The sequence below is a fragment of the Lipotes vexillifer genome, unplaced genomic scaffold, assembly GCF_000442215.2.
Source record: "Lipotes vexillifer unplaced genomic scaffold, Lipotes_vexillifer_v1.1 scaffold158, whole genome shotgun sequence".
Lineage (NCBI taxonomy): Eukaryota > Metazoa > Chordata > Mammalia > Artiodactyla > Lipotidae > Lipotes > Lipotes vexillifer.
In genome coordinates this window covers 1,192,010-1,213,809 of record NW_006788189.1, presented here as the reverse complement: position 1 = coordinate 1,213,809, position 21,800 = coordinate 1,192,010, and the positions used below count along the sequence as shown (strand labels likewise).

Sequence of the window (21,800 nt, the reverse complement as noted above, 5' to 3'; positions counted from 1 at the left end):
CCCGTGTCCCCTGCATCGGCAGGCGGACTCACAACCACTGCGCCACCAGGGAAGCCCCGCCTTCTTTCTTATTAAAGCAGGTGAACCATCTCTGCTCCTACCCTCCCTCGCGGCTTAGCCACCGGGACCGTTTCCTCTCTCTTCCTCGTGGGCTTTGCTCCAGAATGCTCCATCCTTCCCATCAACAGACAAACATGCACAAGTATCTTCCACGTCAGCAAGAGCCTCTCTTAACGCCCCCGGACCCCGCCAGCTCCCTCTCCACAGCGGTTTCCCTTCATGCAGCCCCCTCCCGCTGCTCTATACAGCCACGCACCGCCCCTGCCGGACGTGCTCCATTTTCCATTTCGCCCAAGCTCCTCCCCACCTCAGGGTCGTTCTGCTTTGTATTCTCTCTGCCCCACGCGTTCTCACAGGGCTGTGTCTCACTCACCTTTCAGGACCCTTAGAGAAGCCTCTGACCAACCAACCTAAAGTCATCATCCCGGTCAGTCAGTCGTTACCCGTTTCCTTTTCTTCATGCATTCATCACTACTGGAAATGATCTTGGTTATTTCATCACTTCCCCTTACTGGACTGGGAGCTTCCTGAAAGGGTCTCGTTAGCCTTGCTCATCTCTGTATCCTTGGAGCCTGGAACAGTGTCTGAGAGCTGATAGATGTTCAGTGCATATTTACCCAACTAATGAAGGCCACGTGGAATGTAGCTGAGATCAAGTGAATCATAAGCAGCTAAATCTGCAGGGAGTGTAAGGGAGTTTTGGTACAGGAGAGGAAGGCTAAGCAGACTGTGGAAGGACAAGACACCATCTGTCAAGCGGACAAGAGGGGAAGGACATTCTAAACAGAGGGAGCACCACGTGCTGCTCGAGAGAGGCCACGCTGGTTGGTTTCTGGACCCTCAAGAAGTTCACTGTGGCTGAACTGTGGAAGGACGGGTGGGATATTAAATTACCTCATGTTTGCGTTCACATGCCTGCTGTCTGGATAGAATATGCCTGTCACCACTGCCACTACGAAAACAAAAAACAAAAAACAAAACAATTACAGCTGAGCTTCCAGGAAAGCAAGGGAAATCTCCAGGGGTAAGAAGAAAATTGGGAGGGGACTTCCCTGGTGGCACAGTGGTTAAGAACCTGCCTGCCAATGCAGGGGACACGGGTTCGATCCCTGGTCCGGGAAGATCCCACATGCCGCGAAGCAACTAAGCCTGTGCGCCACAACAACTGAGCCTGCGCTCTAGAGCCCATGAGCCACAACTACTGAGCCTGCGTGCCACAACTACTGAAGCCCGTGCGCCTAGAGCCTGTGCTCCGCAACAAGAGAAGCCACCACAATGAGAAGCCCACGCACTACAATGAAGAGTAGCCCCCGCTCGCTGCCCACGTGCACAGCAACAAAGACCCAACGCAACCAAAAATAAATAAATTAATTAATTAAAACAAAAATTGGGAACTGAAAGCCAGAGTGAAGTTCCAAGTGACACAACAGCAATTTTGGCTGGGGTCAGAGAGGTGGCATGAGGTCTGATTAGCTAGAGGCTTCAGGTCAGCCTCCAGGTGGGCTGGGCCCCCTCCATAAAGCCAGGAACTTGAAAGACTGTCACTTCAGTAAAAGATAGGCTCTGCCCAGAGGCCCAGGAAGACAAGGATGCTTGTCATTATTCATGGCTCCAGGTTAAAAAAAAAGTCTCATCTGAGGAATCAAAACCTGAAACTTGTGCCACATATGGGTTTGAATTCAGATTTACACTACACGTTCCATGTTGTAGGAATCCCTAAACTGAGAAATTACTGGAAGAAATATTCCCAGGCTATTGATACTACAGGCCTGGGAGAAGTGCAGACCCTTCTGTTAGAAACACTCCTACAAACAAACGCAGGCACATTTCCATAGTAATAGCAATCCCCATTAAAAATCAAAATAATTACAAAACAAACGGAGAACAAGAACTTGAGATAACCAGTCTGAAAGAGAATATAAATTAAATATGTCTTAAGTTATGAAAGAAGAAATAGAAACCGTGATGAAAGAACAAGACACTATGGTAAAAAGAACACTGATTTGGACCTGAGTTGAAATACATGAAATAGAAAACTATAGTCAAATAAGAATCAGTGGACAGGGCTGGGGAGGGTGGGAATACGGGAGGGGAAGTGACTGATAATGGTACAAGTTTCTCTTTGAAATGATGGAATGTTCTACACTTAGACTGTTGTGATGGCTTCACAGTTCTGTGAATATACTAAAGACCATTAATTTGTAAACTTTAAATGAGTGAACTTTAACGGTATGTAAATTATACTTCAAAAAAGCTGTTAAAAAAAACCTCTGTGGGTAATTCTCTGGTGGTCCAGTGCCCCAGGCAACTGTTTGAGGAAGCAAGATCCCAGAAGCTGGTTGAGGAACTGCATGGCACAGCCAAAAAAAAAAAAAAAAAAGATCCCAGAAGCTGGTTGAGGAACTGCATGGCACACAAAAAAAAAAAAAAAAAATCAAGAGGAAGAGAGGAGGGAGCATGGAAAGAAGGTGCAGTGAAAGTGGCAACAACTAAGAACTGCCCCAAATCACAGAGGACATGAATCCACAGGTAGAAGCAACACAATTCCCAAAGAGAGTAAATAAAACAGAATCCATTCCTAGACACCTTGCAGTGAAATTATAAAGCACAAAAAACAAGAAAGAAATCATGAAAGCAATTAGAAACAACAGATTATTTACAAAGGAACATTAAGACTGTCAGAAACCTTACCAGCAACAAATAGCATCCTCAAAGTACTCTGGAAAGTTAATGTCTATGTAGAATATGGAATTCTACAGCTACTACTCAAAATCAGGGTGAAGGACATATTTGGCCAAAGAAAGGCTGAGAATGTTTACTGTCTTACTCTTATTCAAAGAACTACCAAAGGAGCAGCTTTGTGAAAAAGAAAATTGAACCCAGGAGGAAGGGGAGATGCATAGATGCAACAATGAGCAAATAAGTTGGTAAAAATGTGGATAATGGGAAAAGAATGTGAAAAAAGAATAGATACATATGTATGTAGAACTGAATCACTTTGCTATATACCTGAAACTAACACAACATTGTTAATCAACTATACTACAGTATAAAATTATTTCCTGAAAAAAAAAAGCTTTCATTTTCCAGTGGGATTGCCCTAGCAACTTTATCTAAAATCATTTAATCTTATATGTATGGGTCTGTTGTGGATTCTATTCTGTTCCACTGATCTATTTCTCTACCCTTTACCCATATCACTTTGTCTTGAGACTATAACCTTATAATAAATTTTAAAATCAGAAAAAAAAAGTGGATAAATCTCTGCATTGAGTGTAAAACATTGTGTGTGTGTGTGTGTGTGTGTGTGTTGGGGGTAATTAAAAACAGAGTCAAACTAAAGTCCTGGACAAAAAAAAAAAAACAAAAAAAAAACATAAAGAGAGGTGGGAGTGAGTGCTTAGGGGTGATTTTGTTGGTCCTTTATTTTTTAATTTTAATTTTTATTTTTGGCTGCATTGGGTGTTTGTTGCTGGGCGTGGGCTTTCTCTACTTGCAGTGAGTGGGGGCTGCTCTTCGTTGTGTGGCTTCTCATGTTGCGGAGCATGAGCTCTAGGCACTCAGCCTTCAGTAGTTGCAGCACCCAGGCTCAGTAGTTGTGGCTCATGGGCTCTAGAGCACAGGCTCAGTAGTTCTGGCACATGGGCTTAGTTGCTCTGTGGCATGTGGGATATTCCCGGACCAGGGAGTGAACTCATGTTCCCTGCATTGGCAGGCGGATTCTTAACCACTGCGCCACCAGGGAAGTCCTGATTTTGTGGTGCTTGTATTACTCAGGAGTGTAAAGACTTTAAACACAAAGTATGTTTTTATTTGTCCCACTGAGGCAGCACTCTGAAAGCTGGCATTCTTTGTCTCTGTATCCTCATGTGTACAGAATAGCAACTGACACAAAGAAGTTGCTCACTACATGTAAATAGAAGGCATTCTTTTGTACATTTTTTTCTTATAAATTTATTTTATTTATTTATTTTTGGCTGCATTGGGTCTTTGTTGCTGCACACAGGCTTTCTCTAGTTGCGGTGAGTGGTGGCTTCTCTTGTTGCGGAGCACGGGATTCAGTAGTTGTGGCTTGCAGGCTCGGTAGTTGTGGCTCGTGGGCTCTAGAGCGCAGGCTCAGTAGTTGTGGTACACGGGCGTAGTTGCTCCGTGGCATGTGGGATCTTCCCAGACCAGGGCTCGAACCCGTGTCCTCTGCATTGGCAGGCAGATTCTTAACCACTGCGCCACCAGGGAAGCCCCTTTTGTACATTTTTAATGAGAAAAACATCACCTCATTTTAGATACCTTTGAAAACTAATTAGGGTGAACATTTCCCCATTAATTTGGTAACTGGATGTAACTTGTGTCTATATGCTTTATCCTTTTTGAAATTGGGGTCCTAAGGTTTTAAAATTTATTTTTAAAAGCTCTTTACTTTATAAACATCTTCACCCTTTGCTCGTCTTCTCTGCTGTAAATTTTCTCTCAATTGCCTTTCTAGTGATTTTACACAATTTAAAATTTTTATGTAATCAAGTCTTTATTTCTTATATCATTAAGTTTAGAAAGTATTGCTTGTCAAATATCTTCTAATTTCAATTGCCTTTGAATATGGAGAACTGTTAAGTTCCCTATTAACAAGGGGAATGTATTTAGGGCACATGCAGACACGGGCTGGTGTTGATATGGCTCAGGAGGTAGAGGTTAGTCTGAACTTAAAAGGACATCAGTCTGTGAATCCGGGAGTATCCTGTGCCTGGACCATATTTATTAGTAGAATTACAAAATATAAATATCAGAAGCCTTAAAAGGTAATAAACCTTGGAGTTTTTTGTTTTTTATTTTAAATTCAACGTACAAGTTATCAGCCTACTGAAAAGGCAGAATTAATTAGGAAAGAGGTTCTCACCACAAGATGAGGCATTCATCTTTTCACTATTCCCAAATGTTTCCTTAAAACAGCCTTCATAATTTTGTCCTTGAGCATGAGTACTAAAGAGGCAGATTTTTAAAAAGAGAATTTGTATTATACACAAAAATTGGATTCAGTGATACATAGAAAGTGATATACATCTTTAGACTTCCAAACTCTGGGGACCCCATTTGGATGAATGCTCTCCCATTATTACTGCTCCTCCTGTGAGCACTGTCAATCTTACTGTAATGCTCAGTGGTTTGCAGGACATTTGTGTTGGGAGCTAAGAGCTGTGTTGTCCACTACAGTAGCCACTAGCTACATGTAACTATGTAAATTTTTAAATTTAAAACTTAAATAAAATTTACGGTTCATGGGACTTCCCTGGTGGTCCGGTGGTTAAGACTCCCAGTGCAGGGGGCTTGGGTTCGAAATAAAAGCTGCTTGCAAAGAAGGCTCAAGCACAGCCAGTTCTGTAAATGCCTCTATCCCAATTGAGACAGCTAGAAAGTTGACTGAATGGAAACTAGCCTATGTGACCAATTCTTTCTGTGTTGCTGTCTACTGAAGTTCAGTTCCTCAATCCAGTAACACTAGCCTCAAGTGCTCCAGGGCTACCTGTTGCAGGCAGCCACCGCACTGGGCAGTGCAGATACGGAATATTCCTACCTTGCAGAAAGTTCTGTTGGGCAGCTTTGCCTTGTCTTCCAGAATTCCCAGGTGTCTTCTGGGCTGCTTCCCCACCTCCCCCCTTCTCACAAAGTCCTCTCCTCCAACTGTATCATTTCAGGTACATTTTCGTTCTCCCTGCACTCCAAGTTGACCTTCGGCAAACGGGGGCAGTGTATTTACTCAACACTCACTACTTAGCACCCCCTGGGAGCCACACAAAGGGAGCGAGGCGCACAGAACCCGAGTCTGAACGTGATTCCAGTAGACAGACCTACCTTCACCCTGCTGTCGCCACTCACACTTTCTGCCTGTTTAGTCCCAAACTGCCCTCCTGCTGCTGCTGAAGGAACAGGCATGGAGAGCCACAAGCAGACACATTACCGATCACTGTTTAGGGCCTGAACTCTGTCTAGGCCCCCTTTTCACCTAGGGGTTGCAAACGGGTGTTTTCCTCCAGCAACTTGAGGGCAGCAGCCACATGTATTTCTTCAATATTTCTCATAAGTGTCAGTTTAGATCCTTAATGACGATTGATTTTATATACTAAATTATACCAACACTGGGACTGACTACTGGCCCAGAACCCTCCTCAGGAGAAGTTTGAACTGAATATTAAGTTAACAGGAAATTCTTGTCAATATTCCTAAGTGCAACAGTTGTACTTAACAGAGGAAAGTGTACTTTTAAAATGCATGCTTAAATTTTCAACGAAGTGTCAACGCTGTCTGCTTTCACATGCTTCCTAGAAAAATATAATAAAGCAAATATGACAAACATTATCTGTTAAATGCAGGTGAAAAACATAGGTATGATCAATGCTCTAATCTTTTGGCTTTTCTGTGCTTAAAATTTTTCACAATAAAAAACTGAAAAAATGTCACCCCACTGGCATATCCTGTGGGCTTCAATGCTTCGGGTTTTTGTTTTTTTAGTTCATTCCTTTTTATTGCTAAGAAGTATTCCACTGTATGGCTGTATCAGACTTTGCTGATCAAATCACTAACTGGTGGACATGGGAATTGTTTCCACTTTTCGGCTATTATGAATAATGCTGCAATGATTATTCACACAGAAGTCTTTGTGTAGGCTTCAATGGTTTTAGAAATAAGCTTAAAACAATAATTTTTAATAAGAATGGCTTGTGCTCAAGCCCCATCCAGTAATGCTTTTTCAAGACTCAAGTTTAATACATTTTTATAAAACCAAGATGACAAGAGCTTTCAGAAAAGCTTTTCTGGTTAATGTAGCTTTCTGGTGAAGTGAGGCTTTGACAACATGACATCTTTTTTTTTAAATTTATTTATTTATTTTTGGCTGTGTTGGGTCTTCGTTTCTGTGCAAGGGCTTTCTCCAGTTGCGGCGAGCGGGGGCTACTCTTCATCGTGGTGCACAGGCCTCTCACTGTCGCGGCCTCTCCCGTTGTGGAGCACAGGCTCCAAACGCGCAGGCTCAGTAGTTGTGGCTCACGGGCCCAGCCACTCCGTGGCATGTGGGATCCTCCCAGACCAGGGCTCGAACCCGTGTCCCTTCATTGGCAGGCGGATTCTTAACCGCTGCGTCACAAGGGAAGCCCCTACGACATCTTTGTTTTGAATTCTGCTTTTGCAAACGGTGCAGTGAGTCTAACGATGTTTCACAGATGATTAAAGATTTTGCAGGGCCTCCTGTTCACTGGACAGTGAGCTGCTGTCCAGGACTAGACAGAACCCTGACCGGAAGGCACAGACCAGGCTTTGAGTCTGTAACATGGCACGAGGCTGCTTTTACATGTAATCCCCCAGTATGAGTTGTTGTTGTTTTAAACTGCTTCTAGTTGCTTTATTACCTGCCATTTATTAGTGCCTAACTATATGCCAGGCACTTTGCACAGTTTAATACTCCCAGGTGGCTCACAGGTAGGCACCCCGTGGAGGTGGTAGCACCACCCTGCTCCTGCCACCGAGCACACGCAGCCTGGATTACAGCTCGGCTCTGCCATCCAGGCCTGTTCTTTTTGTTTCATTGCCTGGTGCCAACCATGGAACTGACTCTCTTAAAAGATAATTCTGCAGACTTTGGGTAGGCAGTTGGGTTTGTTTTCACAGTCTGATACCAGTACCAGTGGGTATGCTACCAATTCCTTGCACTAATTTCTTTTTTCTTTTCTTTTTTTTGGGGGGCTGTGCCACATGGCTTGTGGGATCTTAGTTCCTTGATCAGGAATCGAACCAGGGCCCTCGGCAGTGAAGGCGCAGAGTCCTAACTACTGGACCTCCAGGGAATTCCCCCTTGCACTAATTTCTACAAAGCAAGCTGACTAATAACAGCTAATATTTACTGGGGTATAGTGTATGTCAGACACCAATAGGATCTTTTTAGTAATTTTCTCATTCAATCTTTAAAAACATCTGTGGAATAGAAACTATTATCCACATTTTACAATTGAGAACACTGAGTCTCAAAGAAGTAAAGTTGCCCAAGGATGAAAAGATTATTTCCTCAAATACTTCTTTAATTGAGGTATGAATGACATTTCCTTCAAATAATGATCGAGAATATTGGTGACTCAGAAACCATGTCATTTCAGAAACTGAAAGACTTTATTAAAAGAAATTTTATTTTTGCCTTAGTCAGCAGCTGACATAAAACAACCTTGACTTTTAAAGCCAGCTTTGTTCTTTCCCCAGCCTTTTCTCTGGACCATGAATTCACTTGGAGCCAACAAGTGGCTCAAAGAAAAATCACCAAATTGTGAAGAAAACAGGCATATTTCCCTTCAGAAAATTCAGAGCCGCAGTGTTTAGTAATTAAAGTGTTTTCTCCGCAACTAGCCTCAGATGGAGTGAGGCCACTGTAGTGGCTCAGGAAGTGGCAGGCGCCTTCCTCCCACGTCTCCTCCATCCCAGAACACCTGCTGCTAAGCAGGAGGCCAGAGGTTTGGACCCGATGCCCCGTATGAGGACACTATGAAGTGCTCACTCCTTCACATCTGGCCCAGGAAGGAAAAATGTGAATGTGGCAGTGACAAAGTAAGTGCTTAAAGACCACTTACTCCAAATCTATGCTGTGCAGCAATCCAAGAAGAAAGGCACAGTACTTGTCCATCTCAAGGCTGTGTGCCCCACAGCGCTCAGCAGTTACCCTCAGGTGTAACTACTCTTCGCGGCAGCCTCTTCCCTGTCTCCTGGTTAAGCACAATGACGCCAAGGCACTACCATCCTCTCTTTAAGAATTTCAAACAACGATACAGGTCTCGTTTAATTGCTCTTTTTGCATTTAGGTGAGACTGTTTCCCATACCAGTTTTACATGTTCTAGTATAGCTTCAAAAACTATGAACACACTGAAATTAAAACATGAAATAGTAGGAATCAAAAATAACACAAGGGCCAAAGACCGTGATGTGAGGTGTCAGCAGTGTGGCTTAGATGCACATCACCCCACCTCACCCTTCCCAGAGGCAAGCTCAGGCAGCCACTGCAAGGCCTCTCCAAGGTTACGCTGGCCATCAGGGTCCAACGATCGAGCCTGAAACAGCAACCTAAACCAAGACCAAGCACTGGGTTGTTCTATCCAAAGGAAGCCCAAGTGTCTTCTGCAATAGATTTTCTGTGCAAGTCAGCCCTGGATACTGGGCCAGCGGCGCTGTGCTGGGGATGTGATGTGGCTCTCCCAGCAGCAGTGGTATCTGGAGATCAATACTGAAAACTGCGCTTGGTCTGGATGTCATCAAGAATCTGCTGTAGCTCCTCGTCTTCAAACCGCCCCTCCAGGCTACAAGAAGGAAAACAAAAAAAGTGAGTGTCGCAGTGACAGTGTTCCCCGCCCTCTTCTTTCGTGCGTGCTAATCTTCAAGCACCACTGGCCCACCTCTCTGCTTACCCCTAAACGCTGACACCTTTACATTTCAACTCTTACTTCTTTCCTTTAAAAAACATTATGAAGTATTTCAAACATATAAAAGGTATAGAAAATAAGCTCATTTTAAAAGTTATCCCCACTTGATTCCCTTTTTTTTTGCCACACTGTGTGGCCTTCAAGATCTTAGTTCCCCAACCAGGGACTGAACCCAGACCCCCTGCAGTGGAAGCTCGGAGTCCTAACCACTGGACCGCCAGGGAATTCCCCTTGATTCTTTAATAAATATGACAGACACAAATCGATGGCTCTGTGTGTGCTCCCCTATTCCAATTCCTTTTCTTCCTTCCCCAGAAGTAACCATTATCCTAAATTTGGTATTCATCATCCCTACATGTACTTTTATATTGATATTTGCTATAGTATATGTAAAAGTATCTATAAGCAATATGCAGTACTGGTTTTAAACTATAAGAAATGGCATCGTAGGGCTTCCCTGGTGGTGCAGTGGTTGAAAGTCCGCCTGCCGATGCAGGGGACACGGGTTCGTGCCCCGGTCTGGGAAGATCCCACATGCCGCGGAGGAGCTGGGCCCGTGAGCCATGGCTGCTGAGCCTGCGCGTCCGGAGCCTGTGCTCCACAATGGGAGAGGCCACAACAGTGAGAGGCCCGCGTACCAGAAAAAAAAAAAAAGAAATGGCATCATACTGTATGTATCCTTCTGCAATTTTTTCACTCAAAATTCAATTTGGCATTTGTTGACATTATTCCACGTTGTCCTAGTTCACTAGTTTTTTCACTGCTATATAATAAACATTATATGATCATACAATGATTTATTTCTCTAGTCTTGATTGTTGTCCAGTTTTTGCTATCACTAACAATGCAGCAATAAACACTGGAATACATGTCTTCTTTTAAACTACGTATGCGTTGCTTTTAGGACACGTACCCAGGAATGAATTTTGGGGTCATGGGGTATATTCATCTTTAGCTTTACTGGATGTAGCCAAAATGCTCTCCAAAGTGACCGTACTAATTTGCACTCCTATCATCAGTGTACCAGAGTTTCAGCTGTTTCACATTTTTGCCAACAATCGGTGTGCTATAAAACCATCAATCTCATTACAAAGGCACTCATTCAACGCTGGTGATATCTATCTAGATTTTAAATGCACACAGCTTTTAGACACAGTAATTCTACTTCTAAGAATTTATCCAATACACACAGAGCTTTTCACAACCAGTCCTAACCTTGGGATCAGAGCCTTGGACTCCTCAGCAGTCTCTGGACAAAGGTTGGCTAAACAGGCCAACTCAAACTTATGAAGCTTCTTCTGGAGCAGCAAGCTGATCACAGGGAAGAAAATCAAGACAAACAAAATCAAACAATGATGAATAGGAAAAGGGGCATCAAATGTAGCTAGCAAGGAAGAGGAAAAATAAAGCACTTGCAATCTTCCCATTATGGTTAGGTTTGCTGCAAAATCCCACTTTCAAATCATTTCCTGTTCCTCTTCCTGGAGAACAGGAAGCTACAATGAAATCAGGCAGAGACAGTGAAAGCGAGGCGAGCACACCAAGGCAGAGAATGCTTGCGATGATAACTTCTGAGAAACTGCTATGTACCTCGAGGACTATACAAGCTTTCCCCCGAGAATTTATTCTGTTGCTCTTTGCTCTTCCTACCACTGTTCTTTGCTTCCTTTGTTATTAATTTTATGTCAAACACATGATGTCAGATGTCCCCCATCTACCAGGCATCTTGACTTGGAGAAAATTCTCTTTTAAATGTATCTAAGGGCTTCCCTGGTGGCGCAGTGGTTGAGTCCACCTGCCGATGCAGGGGACACGGGTTCGTGCCCCGGTCCGGGAAGATCCCACATGCCGCGGAGGGGCTGGGCCCGTGAGCCATGGCCGCTGAGGCTGCGCGTCCGGAGCCTGTGCTCCGCAACGGGAGAGGCTGCAACAGTGAGAGGCCCGTGTACCGCAAAAAAAAAAAAAAAAAAAAGTATCTAAAAAATAAACAAATACAAGCATATCTTACTTTGTACAAATCTATGTATAAACTGCATCTTATTTTAAATGTACTTCTAGTTCAAACTGTAAAAAAGAACATCATCAATACAAATCATATCCTGGATTCTCACACATCGACCTCTTAAAACAGGTCATCCATGGTAAATCTGGTTTCAGAGAGGACCTTAATTATCTGTTCAGAAACAAACATTTCCTGTCCTTACCACTTGACTACAAGCCTATTAGTTATTGTTCAAAATTGAGAAAATAAAGACAGAAAAATGAAAGTCACTACCTAAACAAAATCAATGTTACCATCTTAGCATGCCATTCCAAACGTCTTTCTATGTTTTAGAATACAAACTCACTCATTCTGTTTTGTAACTTTTCATCACCTAATAAAGCTATTTTCATTTTGTAAAGAAAATACTGTAAACTTAGTTACACAGGCAGAGGTTCATAATGTAGTGTATGTATTATATGGAGGGATCTGTTGTAAAATGAACACATGTTCATTTATAAAAAATACCAAAAAAACCCCTACAAAACCCCAACATGGGAAAATAACCTGAAATTCTACCCAGAAATAACCAGTGTTAACATTTTCGTGGAGAGTCCACCCCCCCTTTACATAATTAAAAACAAATAAACAAACAAAACCCCAAAAGGAATTATAACAAATGTTATTCTGTAACTGGCCTTTTTTCACTCAACAATACAGAAGCTGTTTTCCATATTAGTACACACATAACTTTACCTTGAACATGGCATTGCACTGAAAGGTTGTGCCATAAATTTATATATCAAATTTCCTGCTGTTGAACATTTCTGTTGTTTCCAATTATTCATCATTCTAGACATCACTGTAAATGTATACTTCTTTGTGCACTTGATTGATTACTGTGTACTTTAAAGATAAATTCCTGGAAGCAGAATTATTCAGTCAAAGGATACGATATGATATAACTGGATGGCTTCTTTCTGAGAGACAGTGCCCTAAAAGGGCTTTACCAATATACACTACACTGCCACCAGCAATAAAAGATGGTGCCTGTTTCCCCTACTTCTTACACTAGGTTTCCCATTCTTCTTTTTTTTTTTGGCTGCATCAGGTCTTCGTTGTAGCACACAGGATCTTCGTGGCAGCGTCTTTCGTTGTGGCACGTGGGCTCTTCATTGCAGCATGTGGGCTTCTCTCTAGCTGTGGCATGCTGGTTTTTCTCTCTCTAGTTGTGGCGCGCAGGCTCCAGGGCGCACGGGCGCTGTAGTTTGCAGCACGCAGGCTTCTCTCTAGTTGAGGCAAATGGGCTCAGTAGTTGCGGCGTGTGGGCTCAGCAGTTGTGCCGCGTGGGCTTAGCCGCCCCGTGGCATGTGGGATCTTAGTTCCCTGACCAGGGGTCGAACTCGCGTCCCCTGCGTTGGAAGGCGGATTCTTTAACACTGGACCACCAGGGAAGTCCCAGGTTTCCCATTCTTTTTAAACCTACTTAGCTATTTTAGCATTTCTTTGATTTCCTAGAAAATGAACATTATTTCATTTGAATTAGATAGTCATTTGAAGTTCTGACATAAATCAAGTCATTAGAGACTAATAAATCCATTTTTATAAACTGGGTGTCATCTCTTAATTATTTGTTAGAGCTCTTAACATTAAGGATATCAATCCTCTTCCCAGTTTATTCATAGTTAGATTTTACTTATGGCACTTTATTTAAAGGTATTTATGTAAATTCATTTACTTACTCAACTAAAAATTATTTAGTGCCTACAATGATTGAATATAATCAAGTCCTCGCCCTTGCAAAGCTTACAGCCAGCTATAGTCCATCAAGTTTCCCCTCATTTAAAGTCCTGCTAACTACAGCCAAAACGGTATATTCACTCAAGTTATCACATAGCACTTTTATGCATCATAGTTTACATTTAAATCCTTAATTCCTTCAGAAATTATTTTGGTACAAGGTATACAGAGTTACAATTTCATTTAAAAATATTTTCCCAGTAACTTACAGTACCATCTTTGCCATACACTGGACTCATATAAAACACAATAGATTTGGATTTGTATCTGTTCCTGAATTTTCTATTCTGCTCCAATCATCCATCTATTGTCAGGCCAAAGTGTCACTCTTTTCATTACTGTCACTTTTTAATGTATTTTAACAGCTTGTAGGGCAAACTCCCCTTCCTTTTTCTTTTGAAGTTTTTCTGGGGCTTCCCTGGTGGCGCAGTGGTTAAGAATCCGCCTGCCAATGTAGGGGACATGGGTTCAAGCCCTGGTCCGGGAGGATCCCACATGCCACGGAGCAACTATGCCTGTGAGCCATAACTACTGAGCCCGTGTGCCACAACTACTGAGCCTGCGTGCCTAGAGCCCAAGAGCCACAACTACTGAGCCCACGCACGGCAACGAGAAGCCACCGCAATGAGAAGCCCGCGCATCGCAACGAAGGGTAGCCCTTGCTCGCCACGACTAGAGAAAGCCTGCGCACAGCAACAAAGACCCAACACAGTCAAAAATAAATAAATATATTTATTTAAAAAAAAAAAAGTTTTTCTGACCATTCTTACAAATTTCAGATCTTTGGGGGGGGCATTTGTTAATTAACTTATTATTATTTATTTTTCACAGCAGAGAATATATTTTTCTTGGCGCCACTTAGGGAGCCTGTGCTACTCACTGGTAGGATTCAGGTGATTGGTGCCTTGCCTCAGCCACTGTATGTTTATTTATAATGATCTATTACCACCTCATCTTAATTGAATTATATCGCGAATTATGCTTTATCAGTGGAATAACAGTAACAGCCACAAAACAAATTACAGATGTTCAAGATGGTATAACGATGAATGCACTGTCATCCAAAATCCTACTTACAAAGTTCCGAGCATATTTGAGAATATATATCAATTACCTTGAGGATTTAGGATGGCACTAAATGTATACATTAATTTGAGAAGAAATGACATTTTTACAGTATTAAGACCTCTTATTCGTGAATGTTTAAGTCCACCTTCACTTATTCAAGTCATCTTTTTGGTTCAACGCTTTGCAGTTTTGTACGTAATCTTTTCCCCAGGCATACACCCACACTTTTCAGAACAGGCTATACTTCATATACAGCTTTATCTCTTCATTTTCTGCACACCTAAATTATGTGAACATCCTTCAATTTCATTTCCTATCATAATTTTCAATGACGATATAGTAGTCCAGGGCTTCCCTGGTGGTGCAGTCGTTGAGAGTCCACCTGCTGGTGCAGGGGACACAGGGTCGTGCCCCAGTCCAGGAAGATCCCACATGCCGCAGAGCGGCTGGGCCCGTGAGCCATGGCCGCTGAGCCTGCGCGTCCGGAGCCTGTGCTCCGCAACGGGAGAGGCCACAACAGTGAGAGGCCCGCGTACCGAAAAAAACAAACAAACAAACAAAAAATATATATTAGTCCATCAAATGGATTTACCACAATTTAATTACTGTTGAATATTTAGGTTTTTTAAAACTGTGACTATTATTAATAGCTCTCAGAAGAATATTTGCATATATACATCTTTTTGCCCACTTGCTTTTCCTTAGGACAGTACTTCTCAAACATTTCACCAGAGTAGAGCAAACAAGTACCCACAACCAACTCGGGGGCATAGGCACAAATGACTTTCTGCAACTGCAAGGATTTAAGTCTCATGATTTATTTCAATAATTCAGGGACTTCCCTAGTGGTCCAATGGTTAAGACTCTGAGTGAGCTCCCAGTGCAGAGGGCAGGGGTTTGATCGATCCCTGGTCGGGAAACTAATATCTCGTATGCCGCGTGGTGCAGCCAAAATAAATAATAATAAAAATAAATATATACAAGTAAAGTATTAGAAAAAAGAGTTCATATATATATCATTTGTTTTACTTCACAATATACTGGTATCTGTTTGCTTTAATGCTGAAATGTTTTAAACCATACCACCAAGTAACACTGATGACACCCAGTTTATAAAAATGGACTTCTCTAGTGGCTCAAATTATATCAGAACTTCAAATGATTATCTAATTCACATGAGATAATGTTCATCTTCGAAGAAATCAAAGAAATGCTAAAACAGCTCTTGTTTTCCCTGGGGCCTCCTATATACCCCAGCACCTCACTGTTTCCCAGAGCACATCCAACCAATTTGAGAAGCAATGCCTTAGGAAAAAATGCTAAAAGCCGGTCACCTTTTGAATGGTAAAGCAAAGATCCAGAAAGAATGCTCCTGATTTATATTTATTAACATAGCAAGATCTCTAGGACACATCAGGGAAATAATAAATAAATAAGCCCAGTTTATTAAAAAAAAAGAAAAAAAGCAAAATAAAATAATGCTGTGTGTTTATGGTGTGTATGCCAATGTATGGAACACGCTCTGCAGGGCTAACAACAAACTTCTGACAGTAGTCACTCTGCAGGGAGGTAACTGGGATTTGGGGTACAGCAAAAGGTGGCCAAGGAGGGTTTTGACCATATAAGCTATTTCAAAATTTTGACGAAGACATTATTTTACTTACATTAATCGTACAGATGATGCCCACGGGGTGGCGGGGAGGAGCGGGGGAGGCGGCGACAGCATTCTATGTGCAGATGTCTAATAGTCTGGATTAATAAAACTTTCTTTCAGCACTCACCTACGTACACTGGCAATGGTCTCTCTGTTTTTGAAACGACTGAAACGGGCTGTGTAGTTTAAAGTCTTCATGAAGACCTCAGAAAGTTCCTGTTCATCCTCTGCACTCTCATTTTGTTGCTTTCGATGCTCCAGAAGCATATGAACTTCTGAATTTAGAAGTGTCTCAGCTGTTTCAAACTCTATTTGTGAGAAGCATAAATGTCAGCTGAAAATATTCCTCCAAAAGTCAGCTTCTAAACGTTCCTTTTGCCTTTGAGACTATCAGCAAGTCTCTGTCCCTGCAGAAATCCAGAGGCTTCATATCCCACAACTGTACAGTATTTTTCAGGTTTTTTTTTTTTTTTGCCATGCCGCGTGTCTTGTGGGATCTTAGTTCCCCGACCAGGGATTGAACTCGGGGCCCCTGGCAGTGAGAGCGCCGAGTCCTAGCCACTGGACTTCCAGGGAATTTCTAACTGTAGAGCATTTAAAAAACAAATAAACAAACAAAAACCTGAATAAAAAGTACCTAGACAAAACCTAAATATGAAAAACTGGTTTAATTTATCATGAAATTAAGAAAACCATCTCCCTCTTAGTTATTACACCGTAAAAAAGAAAACAAACATTTATTTCCATTATGCCCAAAACTTCCATGAAGCTATCCTATGGGAGTATTACACCTTGAGTCTATAAAATACAATACTAGAAGCAACCTATATGTCTATCAACAGATAAATAGTATTATGGTACAACCACTAAGTACTACCTACCCCTTTCAAAGAATAGAACAGTTCTACACAATGTATCATCAAATTTTTAAAAAGCTGTTATGATTTCTATAGCATAATTCTATTTTTGCAAAGAATAAAGTGTATATGTATAAGTATATATTTATAAATGAGCACAGTTTGGAAGCATAAGCACTAAACTATTTACGGTCGTTTCCTCTGGGTGAAAAGGTGTGGAATTTCATGTTTTACTGGGGATATAGTAATTTTTTTTAAAAGGAGGGTAATGTTAAGGCTTCCCCCACTTATTTTGTGTTTTCCAGTACCTGTAAGATATGATACTTTAAAATCTTAAGCTTTCTACTTATTTTGGGTTTTTAAATTACAAATTAAGCACATCACATTGCAAAGAGGAAGTTCTCTGATAGCAAAATGTGCTTTACTCCCAGCCATCTGACAAAGATTCTCTCCCTGACCAAACTCCAGGCTCTTTCCTGTCGCCCTCTTCTCCCCAAGGACTCAACTTTGGTCCACAGAAACTTGACGAAGTCTTCCCTGATGGTTCAGTGGTTAAGAATCCGACTGCCTATGCAGGGGACACGGGTTCGATCCCTGGTCTGGGAAGATCCCACATGCCGCGGAGTAACTAAGCCCGTGTGCCACAGCTCTTGAGCCCGCGCGCCTAGAGCCCGTGCTCCGCAACGAGAAGCCAACGCAATGAGAAGCCCGCGCACTGCAACGAAGAGCAGCCTCCGCTCGCCACAGCTAGAGAAAGCCCACGTGCAGCAACGAAGACCCAATGCAGCCAAAAATAAATAAAAATAAAATAAATGCATTTAAAACACTAACAAGATTTCTAATAGCTCCAGGCCGCATCCCTGGGATGACTCTAGCTCTTTACAGTGGCTGTTTATGAAAACTGAAGGCTGCCAAAATAACTTACTGTTTGTTCCAGCCAACACTTGAAGACAGGGCCCCTGTCTCCCAGCCCTGAGTGAGGGGTGTGGGAGGGTAGGAGTTAAACGCCAGTTAACAAATCCAAAGGGGTTTCAAATGGACCAACCCCCCGCTTCCCGCTTTTCGTAATTTTTCACTTCCCCGACCCTACTGAGGCCCCGCTCACTCCGCTCCTTATTCCTTCATTCTCTCTTTAATATGCCCAGTCACCTCTACAGATCGAAGTTTAGATGAGTCCACGCTTGACTCTCTGTCCTATTGCAATAGTATATTACTGATTAAAATCTGTCCTTTCCCCTTTAGTGCCAGCTTTATCTTTGACACATCCCTCCAGCACTTCACAGCTTATCGGATAAAACAACTACTTAAACAAGAGCAAGAGGCCGCTCAGGGGCAGTGTGGAGTTCGGCGCCGACGGCTCCAGGGCTGCAGGCGTGGACTCCGGCTGCCCGCTTCCGCGGCACCTTGCCCTGCCGGCCCGCATCCCCCTCCTCCCTGCCCTTCGCCGCGCCTGCCCAGGCCTGCGGCGACCACGCAGGACCACGGGGGCAGTCCGGCAGCCCCAGGCCGCACCTTTGGGAAAGATGAGCTGTGAGGCGTCCTCCTCTACGTCGCCAGCCCGCAGATCACTGCCACCAGCCGCCATCGTCTTGCCGCGCACCGCAGCCCACACCGCCGGAAGCGGAAGCGCTGAGCCGCGGCCAGGAAGGGGCGTGGTCTTGGAGACGGGGCGGGGCTCCATTGGGGAATGGGCGGGTCACAGTGGTGGGCGGGACCTCGGTGGGTGGGCGGGACCCCGACGGGGTGGGCGGGGCCGAGGGACTTGCAGCGTCTTTGAGCTTGCCTTAAGGAAGCAGACAGGCCAGAGCAGCGGGGTCGCGGGGGTTCCCGGAGGGCTGAGGGGCATCTTTTGCTGGTCGCTTCCGGAGAAACCGTCCTTCTCTTCTCCAGTACGCCCTTCGCCGCGCGTCGTGGAGACTGGTCACTTGGCCTTTCTGAGCCTCAGCTAACTCACCGGTGAAGTGTGGATGAGGATACCTGCTTCCCAGGGCGTAGGGAAGGATTAGGTGAGATGCAGTAACGCGCTGACCGACCCAAGGAACTGTCGTTGATGGGAAGCTGGGTAGGTGACTCCGAAAACATACAGTGTAATTAATTTCTTACAATGCCTTAAGCATTTAAAATGTTTGATTTGTAGTGGGATTTTTCCAATACTTCTCAACATGTGGATAGTGATATTGAGAGGCCTGTTTGGAACATTTGGATGACACTTAGAAAAGTAAGCAGGGGCTTTCCTGGTGGCGTAGTGGTTAAGAATCCGCCTGACAATGCAGGGGACACGGGTTCAATCCCTAGGATCCCTGGTCCGGAAAGATCCCACATGCCGCGGATCAACTAAGCCCGTGCACCACAACTACTGAGCCTGCGCTCTAGAGGCCATGAGCCACAACTACTGAGCCTGCGTGCCACAACTACTGAAGCCCGCGTGCCTAGAGCCCATGCTCCACAAGAAGAGAAGCCACCGCAGCGAGAAGCCCTGCACACCTGCAACGAAGAGTAGACCCTGCTCACTGCAACTAGAGAAAGTCCGCCGGCAGCAACGAAGACCCAATGCAGCCAAAAATAAATAAATAAATAAATAAATTTTAAAAAAAGAGGGGCTTCCCTGGTGGTGCAGTGGTTGAGAGTCCGCCTGCCGATGCAGGGGACACGGGTTCGTGCCCCGGTCTGGGAGGATCCCACATGCCGTGGAGCGGCTGGGCCCGTGAGCCATGGCCACTGAGCCTGTGCCTCCAGAGCCTGTGCTCCACAACAGGAGAGGCCACAACAGTGAGAGGCCCGCGTACCGCAGAAAAAAAAAGATAAGTAAGCAAATGAAAAAGTTTCCAACTTGAGAGAAAACAGATGGCTGTACAATGAAGGAAATAATCACAGTGCACTACTTGGCTCCGGAGTGAACAACGTTTAGGTATCATGTGAACTCTGTTAACAGAAAATGAATGAGAATATTACCAGACGAAAATATGTACCTGTATTCCTTTGATTTAAAATATAATTTTCACAAAATTAATTTGCCTTGTATCTGTATTTCCAGAAGAAATGTATCCGGTGAATTAATGGCAGGTTATATAGTATTGTTAGAGCTTATTACCGCCTTGAAGGGATTTCCTACACAGTTCATTACAGCTGTGGACCGATGTCCCGAGGAGTCTGGGGACATGCAGCAGCTGGGTGTGGGAAATGGTCCTGAACTCAGCGTAGGCCCCTTTCTCTCATCTGTCCATCCAACAGGGCTTTACAGAGCAACTACTACTTACTGGACTTACCATGGGCTGCCCCCAGGGTTAGCCGGATACCCAACACACACAGCAGGAGAGAAGTCAACAGGTGAAGAGAGAAGAAAGGAGAATAACAAATAACACATAATGATGTTTCATAGGTTGGTTTGTCGACATTTTCATTCAGGAAAACCATCATAAATACTTAAGTGCAAAGCCCTGAGGTTAAAAAGATGAATCAGTCCTAGAGCTGTCCCCAAAAGGAGCTCACTAAGAGCAGTTGATGCAAGATCTGGACTTATTTTCCATCATAAAAGACAGAAAGTGGCAAGGGGTATGAGAGATATGGAAGGATACAGAGAAAGAGGTCATTATGCTCCTCAAGAGCTACTATGGTTCTTTATACTGTATTGGCTCAGGGTCAAGTTCTTCAACCAGCCCAGCGAGTGCCTTTCAAAGGCAGATATTCAAGCCAAGGTCACAGACCCTAGATTGATCTGGAAGCAGCTTTACACCACTTCCTCCACCCTCAGTCTCACAAGAACCACCGATCTCTGACCACATGGCTTAGTTCACGTTTCAGACAACAGAATGAGTTTAAAATGGCAAATTTTGTGTTATATATATTTTACCACCACCAAAAACAAACAGAAAAAATGGAATTCCATGCTGTTTAACTGCAAATATGGAATACTAATCTCTAGAACTATAATTTTCTCTTGAAGGAACAGAATTCCTCTCACACACCCCAGAGTTATTATCAAAGTCTGTGTTTAACCAGTTGTTGTGATCTATTTCCAAAATTATCATCTAACCCTGACAGCGTTTACCTGTGGCCAAGTTGTAAGGGCTTCAGAACTGGGTATGTTAAAAAAAATTTTTACATCCTTGCAAATAAAAATTTAAACCAAGACTGACAATATCAGCATATGGATGTTTGTAAGGTTTGAAAAATTATTCCTTGCCATTTTCTCCAAACACACCTCATCCTTTCTGGGCCATCCAAAAGCAAGAAACATTTTCCTTTAGGTCAGACCACACCAACGTCCCAGGGTCTTTGGGTTAACCTCACCAAAATGACATCTTAAATTTGAGCATCCCCCCACCCCCGAGTTCAGGTTGTAGCTTTCTGGGCAAGGTCAGTTTCACTGGAGAACCTAATGAGAACTATGAACCTTCTTTCTAGAAAAATCCAAATTTTAAAGGGTTCACAAACCTTAGTTCAGAAAAGTTGGCTCAAAAAAACCAATGGCATTTTTATGTAATGGGATTACATTAAAAAAATAATAAAAGTGCAAGGTTATTGGGTATCATGAAAACCACACAAAAACATGCAGGCTGAATAAATATGATCTGGTTGGCTGTCTTTAAAAATAAAATGACTAGGGGCTTCCCTGGTGGCACAGTGGTTGGGACTCTGCCTGCCAGTGCAGGGGACATGGGTTCCAGCCCTGGTCCGGGAGGATCCCACGTGCCACGGAGCAGCTAAGCCTCGGCGCCACAACTACTGAGCCTGCGCTCTGGAGCCCATGTCCACAAGTGCTGAGGCCCACGCTCCTGGAGCCTGTGCTCCACAACGGGAGAAGCCACCGCAATGAGAAGCCCGTGTGCCGCAACTAGAGAAAAGCCCTCACGCAGCAATGAAGACCCAACGCAGCCAAAAATAAATAAATATTTTAAAAAAAATTTTTAATGACTAAAATAATAATAAAATGACT

General features: G+C 43.4%; 1 protein-coding gene across 1 annotated transcript; it reads right to left on the bottom strand.

Moving 5' to 3' along the window:
- Positions 1-8,951: 8,951 nt before the first annotated feature.
- POLR2D (RNA polymerase II subunit D) lies at positions 8,952-18,493 on the bottom strand. The gene is made up of 4 exons (XM_007461296.1): positions 18,377-18,493; positions 16,135-16,315; positions 10,720-10,815; positions 8,952-9,381 (listed from the first exon to the last, which is right to left on the bottom strand). The coding sequence occupies exons 1-4, from the start codon at positions 18,447-18,449 to the stop codon at positions 9,303-9,305; spliced, it is 429 nt and encodes a 142-aa protein (XP_007461358.1). The 5' UTR covers positions 18,450-18,493; the 3' UTR covers positions 8,952-9,302.
- Positions 18,494-21,800: the final 3,307 nt, after the last annotated feature.